The 11383-nt window shown below is 56.7% G+C and overlaps 1 protein-coding gene across 1 annotated transcript; it reads left to right on the top strand.

Moving 5' to 3' along the window:
• The first annotated feature begins 5367 nt into the window (after positions 1-5367).
• Positions 5368-11383, top strand: EMILIN3 (elastin microfibril interfacer 3). The gene is made up of 4 exons (XM_031603151.2): positions 5368-5725; positions 7236-7358; positions 8591-8838; positions 9403-11383. The coding sequence occupies exons 1-4, from the start codon at positions 5544-5546 to the stop codon at positions 11292-11294; spliced, it is 2445 nt and encodes an 814-aa protein (XP_031459011.1). The 5' UTR covers positions 5368-5543; the 3' UTR covers positions 11295-11383.

Below are 11383 nucleotides of genomic sequence, written 5' to 3'. Positions count from 1 at the left end.
GGGCAGCACTTTCACTGTGCCACAGAGAAGTGCTGAGGGAGAGGTGACATGTGGAGGGCTGGGGGACACCGTGGGTCGTTCTGGACCAGGCTCAGCCCCAGCTCCACTGTCAGGACTGGAGATCTCATGGGTGAGGGATCTCACCCAATGCTCCGGGCTGCTTGGTGCCAGACCTGGTCCAAAAGGCTCCATCCTGACCCACTGTCTGGGAATGGCATCTTCCCCAGTGCTAAGAGGATCTGGTCTCCCTGGCCTGGCCCAAATCCTGCTGAAAGCCATGGAAAAGCTGCCCCAGACTCCAGCACCATGCACGACCCAGTGGGACCACTGATTTCCTGGGGCTGAGATCAGGCATCAAGAGATGACAAAGGAGAGGTCAGGACAGGTCTCCTCCAGGAGGTTTCTTCTCTTGCCAGCTGCCCCCAAAAATAGGAGAATAGCTTTGGCTGAACTGCTCTCAGCTGAGCCAGCGTCAGCATTTCCTGACTCAGTGTTGATTTCACAGATTAAAGCTAGTTGAAAAGGTCCTGGTGGAAATCCAGCCAGCATTAATTTGGGGAAGGAAAAAAAAAAAAAAAGAAAAGTTGAGGAATTTCATTTGAGTTTGTTCTAAGGGGAAGGGCTGTGCTCTTCCCACCCAGAAGTTTGTTTGCTCTCGAAATCTGTGCAATAAACACACACGTGTCGAGCTCCCACTGCAAGCAGCGCTGCTTCTGCTACAAATATCACAGCATTGTTTTTGGTGAAAGCAGAGGATTTTGGTCAGTCTGGGGCTGTGCCTTTGCTTTCAGGTCAGCATGTGAACCGCTAACACGCAGTGTTATAACTACACCAAAGTTTCCATGTTGGCACAAGGGCTGCAGCACGGCCTGGGCACCGGGAAGCCATGTGGGATTTCAGAACCAAACCTCTCCTTCATCCCAAAATAAAGGCACGAGGACATGGAATACACCCTCATGTTCCCATGGGCAGAGGGGCTTTCCTTCTGCCCTTCCCGACCCGCTCCGATAGAGCACTGCCCCAAAACACAGCACCGCAGCGTGTGCTCTGAAAATATCCGCAGCCCATTGAGGCAGATCCCAATGTTTGGCAGATTCCTGAGATCAGGAAATTCCTTGAGAGTTCGGGAAGCCCTCCAAGCCCGAACCCAAGCAATTTCACTTGCAGCAGATATCGAGTTCTCCTCCTCTTTTGTTTTTTTGGTGGTGGGTCAGTGGGACTTTGGCGAGCGCGTGAGAATAAGAGCAGCAAAACAGTGAGGAAGGCCAAGGGCAGACGCAGGGCTGCAAGAACAGCTGCTCGCAAAGGGAAGCGGAGCGGCCAAGGCTCGGCTGCGCGGTCCCAGTGCCGAGCAGGGCTGGAGGCAGCCCAGCAGGTATCGGTTACGCTCTTCCCCGCTCCTTCGCGCGTGCAGAAAGCACTGCCTGTTATTGATGGCTGCTCTCGCTGCACACACAGCAAGCGTGATGCTGGGTCAGCTCAGAGGATGGGGCAGTGCTGGGGGCAGTGCTGGGACCATCACACCCTGGGCTCAGCGCACCCACCCAAACTGCCTTTCAGCTCCAGATCCTGTGGATGCTGGAGAGCCCCTGGGCTCTGCAGGATGGTCATAGAGAGAGCTTGAAGGTCATAATTAGCTCTGCTGTGCCTTGGCACTGGCTTCTAAATGACACCAAAAGGTCAGTTCATACTAGTGTCCATCATTATTCCCCAGTCTCAAAGGAAAAGTATTTTCTTTCCTCTCCAGTGGTATTTTTCTTCCGCCATGTGCAGCAGTGAGGTCATCGAGCAGGGCTTTATGGCAAAGTCCCTGGGCTGCTGCCATCAGCTAAAGGAAAGGCAGGAGGTGGCCCAGCTGAGCACACTGCCAAGGAGGAACATGGACCTTCCCAAGAACCGGAGGCACAGTTCTGCAGTGCACATCCGCTCTCGGCACAGGACCCAGCCAAGCCCTGGAGAAGCGATCAGATTCATTGGTTTGCAGCATTTCCTCAAACCAAAACACCAGGCTGCCACTCCTGCCACTTCTAATTAAATGTTTCTCACACTGGTTACAGTCTTTAGGCAAAAGCGTTGTGCGGGAGAGATGGAAAGGGACACCTGAAGTCCTCTGAACCCCTGCAGCAGCATGGAAAGGATGGAATTATTTGGCTAGCTCACAAGGCTGCCTTCTGCTGCAGACCTCATCTAGGATACGGCAGAGCTGCTTGGCAGAGCCTTCCTAAGCACACCCTACAGCCCCATAGCCATGCAATTTCCCAAAGTCAGAGCTCCTCAGTTGCTCCAGACCTCAGGATAATGTGTTGGGATGGAAGAGGCTGGGAAAATCTTTCCTAGACCCATCACCTCTGTCCCACCCATGGGACTCCCGCCTGCCACTCGCCCTTGCTAAGTCCGTGCAGCCAGCCCTGCTGGAGGAAGGACACCAACAGGGCAACCTGTGTGCCCCCAGCAGAGCTCTGTAACCCATGGCTGACCCCTCCCCAGCCCCAGCGTGTGCTGCCGACGCTGCTCTGGCATTTTTATGAATGGCCGCGAGCCCGGGGAAGAGATTTGAGCATGGATTTGGAACAGCTCCATCCCTTCTACCGCACGCGCTAATCTTGACAAATGATCAGCGTGTGGCTTTCAAAACCAGAGATAAGGCCGTCCGAGCGCTTCGTGGCCCTGCACTTTCCCACGAAGAAAGGGCTCTTGTTCTCATAGCACACCGTCCTCTGCAGCCCCTGCTGCCCCCACCCCACGGAGAGGCTCCTGCAGTGAGCACCAGCCCAGCCCCGGTGTCCATGAGACCCCTCCAAACCGACCCACAGGAGCTGTGGCTCGTGCCTGCTCCATCCCCATCCTCAGCCCATGCACTGGGAGCTGCGGTGTGGCAGAAGTGTGTACTGGGAGCAGCGGGAGCTCCCAGACCCTGTGGCTGGGGACAGTGCTGCAGGATGGCTGCAGTGCCACCCTGGATCCTGCTGGGTGTGCCTCTGGGAAAGCTGGGTTCAGAAGTCTGTCCCTCCCACAGACACAGACCCACAGCCAGGGGAAAAGGCCTTGGCCAGCACCAGTGCAAAGAGAGTTTTGATCCCTGGGAATCACATCCTGCTCGACCTCTGAATTGGGCTGCTCTCTGGCCTTGCCACTTTGGGAAATGAATTTGTACTCTGAAAAACTCAGCCTGGGAGAGCTCTTGGGAAGACATCCAGTCCACTTCCCTACTCCAAACTGATCCGGACAGACTTTTTTTTTATCTAACCTTTCCTTTAATATCTCCAGATGGCTCAATATAGTCTCTTCCAGGGCTATATTAATTTTACTACTAGAATATCTCTTTTATTAACACCTGACTCAAATTCCTCTTGCTGAGAACATGCTCCTGTCCCTTTGGCAGCACAGGGGGCAGCTGTGTTCCACCATTGCACTTCACCACACCATGGCGGCTGAGGATGAGGATGGACGGAGCCAAAGGATGGGGATGGGAGCAGTGCTGCAGTAGCCCTGGAGAAGCCTGGAACCCTTCAACCTCAACGTGGGTCTGCAGGGGAGTGTGAGGTGCAGCCACCAAACATTGTACCCAGGTGGGAATGGGGGTCGGAGCTGTTGACTTGCTGATCCATGAAGGGAGGCAATTATTTGGCTGATGGGGCCATGCAAGTGTTAATTAAAAACCACATGAAGCAGAATGAGTCACTGTTCGGTGTCATCCGCTTGTGAAATTGGCCCTGCCACCCTGCCTGCCCTGGGGCAGAGTGGGCAGCCACTGCCCATGGGACATGTGCTCCTGAGCTCCTATTGCTGGGCACCTCTGGATGCAGTGATGGACACCTCTGCGTGCAGGGATGCTCACAGTGGCACCAATGGGCACAGTTCCCAATGCCAGGCCCCACTGCACATCCCCTGGTATCTGTACAGCCTCTCTCCTGTGTGGATTCTTTGATGTCTTATAATAGAGTGAGTTGGAGGCTGAATCTATTTCCTCAGTTGGGACCAAAGCTTGACTCTCTCAGGTCTACACAGATGCTGTTTTTTTTTTTTTTTTCCACAAAACAAATAGAGAATGGAACAACATAAGGGAATTTATTCCTTCCGAGGTCCTTGCTGTGAGATCTGGCAACAAGTGACCCAACATTTCAGAAATGGGGTCGGACAGCGGGGACGGACAGACCGATAGGCGCCTACAGGCATGGTGACTCACACCTTCCATGGGAGCATGCTGCTGAGAACCGAGCAGCCTCCTGGCTGCCCTGCCATGCCCAGCTCAGGCTCTAGCAGCAGGGCCAGGGGCTGCAGGAACTGTGAAGTGGCAGCAGATGTTTTGTCCTGAGGCCTCAGACACACACGTGCAGCACGCTGTTATTAAAACTGGATCATGCTCCCTGCACACAGGGAAAAAAAATTAAGGCTGTATGCAAGGTTACTTCTCGGCTTTGGCATCCAGCATGGAGCCATGCAGGCTCAGTAGGCTTGTGTTTGTTATTACAGAGCACTGCATAGATTGTCCATCCTGCGTATTCCAGCCACATGGGACAACGGGTTTCTTCTCTCAGTCCCCCCCAACCCGATGACAAAGGCTCACCCTGAGGTCAAGGAAGCTCTGGCTCCCACAGCCCGTGGTTAATGGTGTGGTGTCAGGGCACTGCAGGGATCTGCTGCTGTGGGGTACCTGTGTGTGAGGGATGTGGTGTGGGATAATGGGGATCTCAGGAGGGGTAGAAGAGCAGGGCCGGCTTTCATAAAACACTGAGAGAAGCTGCGGTTCTGCAGGCAAAGGGTCCCAGTGCAGCCCTGCCATGCAGTCACATCCCTGGGCTGCACATCTGGGTACCTGGTGAAACAAACGGGGAGGCTGGAACCAAAGGTGAATCTTCACGGGGGGGACAATGCCGGCTCTGAAACTCTCCTTCTCTTTCTGAAAAACCCACGTGCTGGTTTCACCGGCCCTGAGCGAACTGGATGCTGGTGCGATCGGGACAGCAAAGGCTGCCCTCGGGCCAAGGGGTTCCCGTAGCCTCCCCCAGAGCCGGGGACGGCTCCCCGCATCTCCGCACCCTGCCCGGCTCCGCGCTGCTGCACCTGCTGCCCGCGGGGGCAAACGCCCGCAGACGGCAGCGGGGCGGTGAGGGCAGAAGGGGGGGCAGAAGGGGCGGCTGCGGGGCCGCGGGGGCTCGGAGTCCCATCCCACCCGCAGGGACGCGCGGCTCCATCCGCCCGGCGGCGCGGGGCTCCTGGGGGCGGGGGGCTCGGCTTTGTCTCCCCGCCCGCGGGGCCGGGGGTCGGGGGCCGGGGGAGGGCTGGGGGAGGAGCGCGGCCCGCCCCTGCCGCCGCCCTACAAAAGGGGTCGGGCGGGCGGCGGAGCAGCGTGTGCCGGCGGGCAGGGCAGGGCAGGGCAGGGCAGGGCAGGGCAGGGCAGGGCAGGGCAGGGCAGGGCAGGGCAGGGCAGGGCAGGGCAGGGCAGGGCGGAGCTCCGGCCCCTCCGCAGCGGAGCCTGCGGCCGCCTCGTCCCCGTTCCGCCCCGTCCCCGTTCCGCCCCGCGTTCCGCCGGGCTCGGGACCATGCGGCGGGAGCTGCGCCGCGGAGCTCTGCTCGCCTGCTTCTCCCTGGGGACGCTGCTGGTCCTCGCCGATGCTAAAGGTACTTTCTACCCACCCGCCGCCCCCCTGCCCTACGGCGGCAGGTACAACCTCTACACGACCGGCTCCAGCCCGCAGCTCGGCAAACCCGTGGGCAAGCACAAGTAAGCGACCCTGTGCGCGGCGCATCGCGGGATGGGCACTGGCTGTGCTGGGCTGTGGGGAGGCGGTTGTGTCCCGAAAGGGACCAGAATGTACGTGCAGGTCCCATAGGGACGTGAGAGCTGTGGGATCGGGCGGGGAGGGGGTACGGACGGAGCTGTGTATCTCTGTGTGTGAGACTTACTCGGGCTGAGATGTGCTGTTAAGTAACCTGGAAAGCTCAGGCGAGAGAGGAATGTAGGCTTTGCATGTTTGATATGCTTTTCCATTCCCTAGCAAAAAGGGTGTTATGTCCTAGTGGGGGGCTCTCTGTGCTTGTTTGATAGAGCAGTCTTGTATTTGGCCCCTCCGAAAAGGAGGGGGGGGGGGGGGAATTTGGTGTTACAAACAAGCTGAAATGAATAAAGTAGCATTCGAAATGAACAATACTGGCAGTGCCAGTGAGAGCTTTCCAAACCCTGTAACATTTTCCAGCTGCTCACCCTTAAAACATCAAGCTGCAGCTATAAAGCTGCTAGCCACAGGTGGGTGAGAAAGAAAGGGGTTTCTGCAAAGGGGGGTGAGCCAGAGCCATCCTGACTCAAGCAGCCACAAGTATGCACGGTTCATCAGCAGTGGCTAGCAGATCTGCCTGTGTTGGCTACTAGCTTAATCAAAGAGGAGGTTGGAGGTGTTTAAAAGCAAATCCTGGATTTATGGATGAGAGTGATTCTAAATTTCCACATGCACACATGATCTCCCTTCCATCCAGCTAAGAAAAGTTGCTGGCCTTAGTTCTCAAGTAGCCCTGCACATGGATAAATGACTCACCCTGGAGCAGTAATCTGCAGCGCTGAGCCCTGTGCATGCCCGGGGCCTGGCAGCCTCTCACTGGGGCTGAGAATGATGGGAATTGCTGTGGTTATCCCGGGAGATGTGCGTGGAGAGCCCTTGGAGAGGGGTTGGGGAGAAGAGGTTGCAAGGTTGCACTGTGTCCTCCTGCCTTGCCAAATACCTCCCTGATCTAGCAACTCACTCGGCTCATCTGCTGTGTCCTGCTGACCTTCCATTGCTGCCTCTACCTTCTTCTCCTCCCGCTCTGCCATCTGCTGTGTCCCTACCCTCAGTCCCTGCCTCACCACACGTCCCCACTGTCTGCCCTCATGGACTGCATCCATCTGCTCTGGCTGGCAGCCTGCCTCCAGCAGAGCAGCCTTGGCCTCCATCTGTCCAGTAGGACTCCTGCATCCTTCCTTCCAGCTGTCTCTTCCTTGCTCCGGAGCTGGTGTTACCCAGTGGCACTCAGCTGTGGTCATGGTGGCAGAAGGGAAAAGGCTCTGCTCCTTGCACTGCTGCTCCGAGGAACCTGAAGAGATTTCTTTAGGGCTGATGATTCCCAGTTGACCCATTTCTGAGGGTGTTCTCCTTGTCCCCATAGCTTCTCTTGTTGAGCACAGCTCTGTGTGACTGGGGGCTGTCATGCTGTGCCCCTGGGGCAGGAGGTGACACTGCATTGCTGTGCTTTCCCCCCAGGAGCTATTGTGCCTATGTGGTGCAGCGCAATGTCACCTGTGTGCTGCAGGATGGTGCCGAGAGCTACGTCAAAGCTGAGTACCACAAGTGCAGCTGGGGCCCCAAGTGCCCGGGGAAAGTGCTGTGAGTATGGGGACACAAAGGGGCTGGAGGGCTGCCCTTCCTTGGGGGGGGGGGGAAGCAGAGCAGGCTGAAGGCTGCTGCTGTGTGATAATATTTGCAGAAGTCTCTGCTACCTCCTAAATGCTGTTCTGGAGCAGGGCAGATTGTGGGCTTTGTGGTCAGCTCTGGGCAGGGATGCTGTGCTGTGGGAATGCTATGCTCCCATGTCCTCCCTACTGGGAGTAGGAGCACCAGGAAAGCAGGGCTGGAAGGGGCTGCCCTGGGAGCCAGGCATGGGGAAGTAGCCTGCCTGCTGGTGTCCTTGCTTCATGTCACCGGTGGTGGCTGTCACAGCAGCATCCTGCTCTACTGCTGGCCCTGGAACCTGTGGGTAAAAGGAAGAAAGGACCACAACTTGGCAGCTTACAGGAAGAGGAACAGTGAAAAGAAGAGCTTATTTTCCAAAGATGTCTGAAACTGTCCTGTATCTTTGAGAAACTGATGCTGGGAAATGTTAAAATGATTCGAATAATGGGGGATTTGGGTTTCCTTTCTCCTGCTCCACTTCTCTACATGGCTCCTGCTGCAGAAGCTGCAGCCTGAGCAGGGACACTGGGGATGTTGTGGGGACAGTTGCAGCCCTCAGACAGGGGCTGCCCCATTGATGGACTGGTGAAAACACTGCTCTGTTCCTCGCTGCCAGCTCTGTAGGATGCACATGTGGGGAGTAGTATGAACTCACAAAGGCTTTGGTGTCACTTCTATCATTCCTACTTGTGCTGCTCTGTGTTGAAATTTGCCCAACTGTTTAACATCTGTCACAGTGGGCATCTGTCTGGAGACCAGAGCAATACACTTGCTGCTGTTTTTTCCAAGCTAGCATCAAGAATCCAACGTTTTAAAAAATGATAATAAATAAAAATCAACCTATGCCTCATTAATAAAAAAAAAGAACAAAACCCTCTCCACATAGTACAAGGATACCTGGCTATCACACCTCATGGTCCAGTGCTGGGAAGGCTGGGTGATGCTTCTGCAGTGTTGGTTCCTGAGCTGTGTTCTTGGGCAGGTGTTGCTCGTGCTGCACTGAGCGTTGATGCAGTGAGTGGGAGTGGGTGGGCTATGCTCTCCGGGTCTCAGCCAGGATCTCCTGGCAGCAGACAACAGGACCCATGGCCTCACTCTTCTATCTTACTCAGAACTGTGGTTGCCTCTCTAAAATGCCTTCCCTTTCTCTCCCTTCTCCTGGAAAGGTACCGCACCTTCTTCAGACCCAGGTACAAGATTGGCTACAAGACAGTGACCGAACTGGCCTGGAGGTGCTGCCCAGGCTTCATGGGAGAAGGCTGCCATGACAGCCCCACCGATCAGCCTGGCCTGATGCCCCAGCACCCCGGCCCCAAAATGCCCCCTGGGCCGAAGATGTTCCCACTCCCCAGAATGCCTCCCCATCCGAAGAGCCACCCCGACCTGTTTGCGGGACCAAAGAAGAATCAATATGGTGAGACCTTGCTCTTGCTTTGTGTTGCCACGTTATTGCACCACTGGCCTTGGTCACAAAGCTCCCAGCTTCGTGTTCCAGCACAGGGCATGAGTCTGGCAGACTTTAGGTGGGTGATCTTTCTGTCCAGATGCTTGACCTCTCATTGCTTTGAAAATCACTTTTCTTATTTGCTACATTTCAAAATGTGTGGCTTCAAAATTGCTGTACCTCATTGTTTTAAAACTTATGATAGGATGAGGGAATGGCCTCAAGTTGTGCTGGGGCGGTTCAAGTTAGATACTAGGAAGAACTGATGATGCATTGACACAGGCTGCCCAGGGAGGTGATGGAGTTACCATCCCTGGAAGAAAGCAGGTTTTCCCCATCAAATTGAGTAGAGATACTAGACAGGAGGAAGGCTGAGGCGATGTTTGGCTGAGCCAACAAGAGGCAGGTGGGAGCTGGTATCAGAAAGGAGAAGGGTTGGGACTAGATGACCTCTTCCAGCCCAACTTGAACCAATTAGAAGTTCACGAGGGAGGTAAAGGACACAGCCCTGACCATCTCCTCTGTCTCCTGTAGGCAGAAAGCTGCCTGGCCTGGTTGGGGACCGCCTGGAGCGGCTGGAAGAGGAGGTGCGGCGCCTGGCCCAGGCCTATGACAGCCTGCACGTGCTGGTGAGTGGGCTGGGGGACCGCCTGCGCCTGGCCATCCAGGAGGACACCACCAAGATGATCGGCTCGCTGATGAACAGCCCTGGCACGCCTGACTCCTCTGTGGGCTTCGGCATCATTCCCGACGGCCTGGTGGATGTGGCAGACAAGGCTGATGTTGCTTCGTATCCACCTGTTGGGGAGATCCTGACCAAAGTGGCGGAGGTGAGCGATGTGCTGAAATCCAAGGTGGATCTGCTGCATGAGGTTCGTGGCATAGTGCTGGAGCACGACGGGCAGCTCAAGCACCTGCTGGAAGCGGCCCGGCCATCACCCCTCACCTCCATGGAGCTGCTGGAGGAGTACGTGGCTGCACGGCTGGGCAGCCTGCGTGGGGAGCTGCTCGATGGCTTTGAGAAGCAGCTGGGCAAGATCCAGACAGCCTGTGACTTCCGCATCCAGGAGGTGCAGCAGCAGTGTGAGCAGGAGAAAGCTGCCAACCTGCGGCTGCAGCAGACTCTGGATGGAAAGGAGCTGGAGATCAAGAAGGAGATCTCCCAGCTGGAGACACAGATCCAAGGGCTGACGGTGGTGGAGAGCTGCTGCAGCAGCCTGGACTACCTCACTGACCGCATGAACATCCTGGAGAAGGGCCTGCACAGCATCTCTGAGTCGCAGAAGAACTTGCACTCGCGGATGGATGGAGAGATCTCTGCCATCACCCTTGGGAACCTCTTTGAAGGGCGCTTTGAGGACCTGGAGGCCAGGCTGAACGCTACTGAGAGAGAAACGGGGAGCTGCTGCTCCAGCATGGAGGACAGCATGAGAGGCACGGTGGTGGCGGAAGTGGATGGCATGAGGACGGCCTTTGAAGACAAAATGCAGACCCTGGAGGACAGGTTCATGAGCATCGTTGGGGAGCTGAACAACGTCAGTGCTCCCACGGGTATGGATGGGGCGGTGGTGCCCATGCTGGAGGGGGAGCTCGCCAGCATGAGGAAACGCACGGACGAGAAGCTGGAGGTGCTGCAGAACCGTCTGGTCACGCTGGAGAGCACCTGTTTGTCGGGCTGCAGCTCTGCCTCCAAAGACGTGGAGACCTTCCGGACGGAGATCGAGGACTGCCAGAACAAGAACCAGGACCTGCTGCTCCGCATGGACAGCACCTCGGAGCTGCTGCGCAAGCTGAACGCCACCATCCTGGAGATCCAGCGGCGCATCGAGGAGGAGGCGGCGGGGGCTCTGCAGGGGGAGATCACCTTGCTGAAGATCAACCTGAACACCGTCAGCAAATCCCTGACGGGGCTCAAGGACTCCGTCTCGCAGTACTCGGACACCGTGACGCACGTCAACTCCTCGCTGGACGAGCACGAGCGGAAGATCGAGGACGAGGTGCACTCCATCCAGGAGAAAGTCAGCGACCACGGCTCCCAGCTCTTCTTCAGCAACCGCCGTGTGCTCAACCTGAAGGGCGACCTGGAGCGCCTGAAGGCGCGCATTGCCGGTGAGCTCAGCTCCTGCCGCAGCGCTGCCCGCAGCCTGCAGCGCGACGTCGCGCACTTCGACGAGCGCGTGGCAAGGGTGGAGGGAGCCTGCGGCCGGCTGGGGGCTGTGCTGGGGAGCCTGGACGGGGTGAGGGGAGAGCTGGAGAAACACGCGGGCGGCCTGTGGGACCGCATGGACCGCCTCAATGGGACGCTGGCTGCCCACTCTCAGGAAATAACGGGGCTGAAGGACAACCTGCTCGACTGCCAAGCCAAGGTCTTGGAGCTGGCGGAGCAGCTCGGCCACCTGGAGGAGCGGGCGGGCGGGAAGCATTAGCCCTGCCAAAGCGCGCTGCTTCCTCGCTTAACTTATATCACACAGACTCCAATGTGACAACTTTTTTTTTTTCCTTTTTTTAAATATTT

This window comes from Phasianus colchicus, chromosome 17, assembly GCF_987193195.1.
Source record: "Phasianus colchicus chromosome 17, bPhaCol1.hap1.1, whole genome shotgun sequence".
Classification (NCBI taxonomy): domain Eukaryota; kingdom Metazoa; phylum Chordata; class Aves; order Galliformes; family Phasianidae; genus Phasianus; species Phasianus colchicus.
This window is presented reverse-complemented; position numbering and strand designations above follow the sequence as displayed.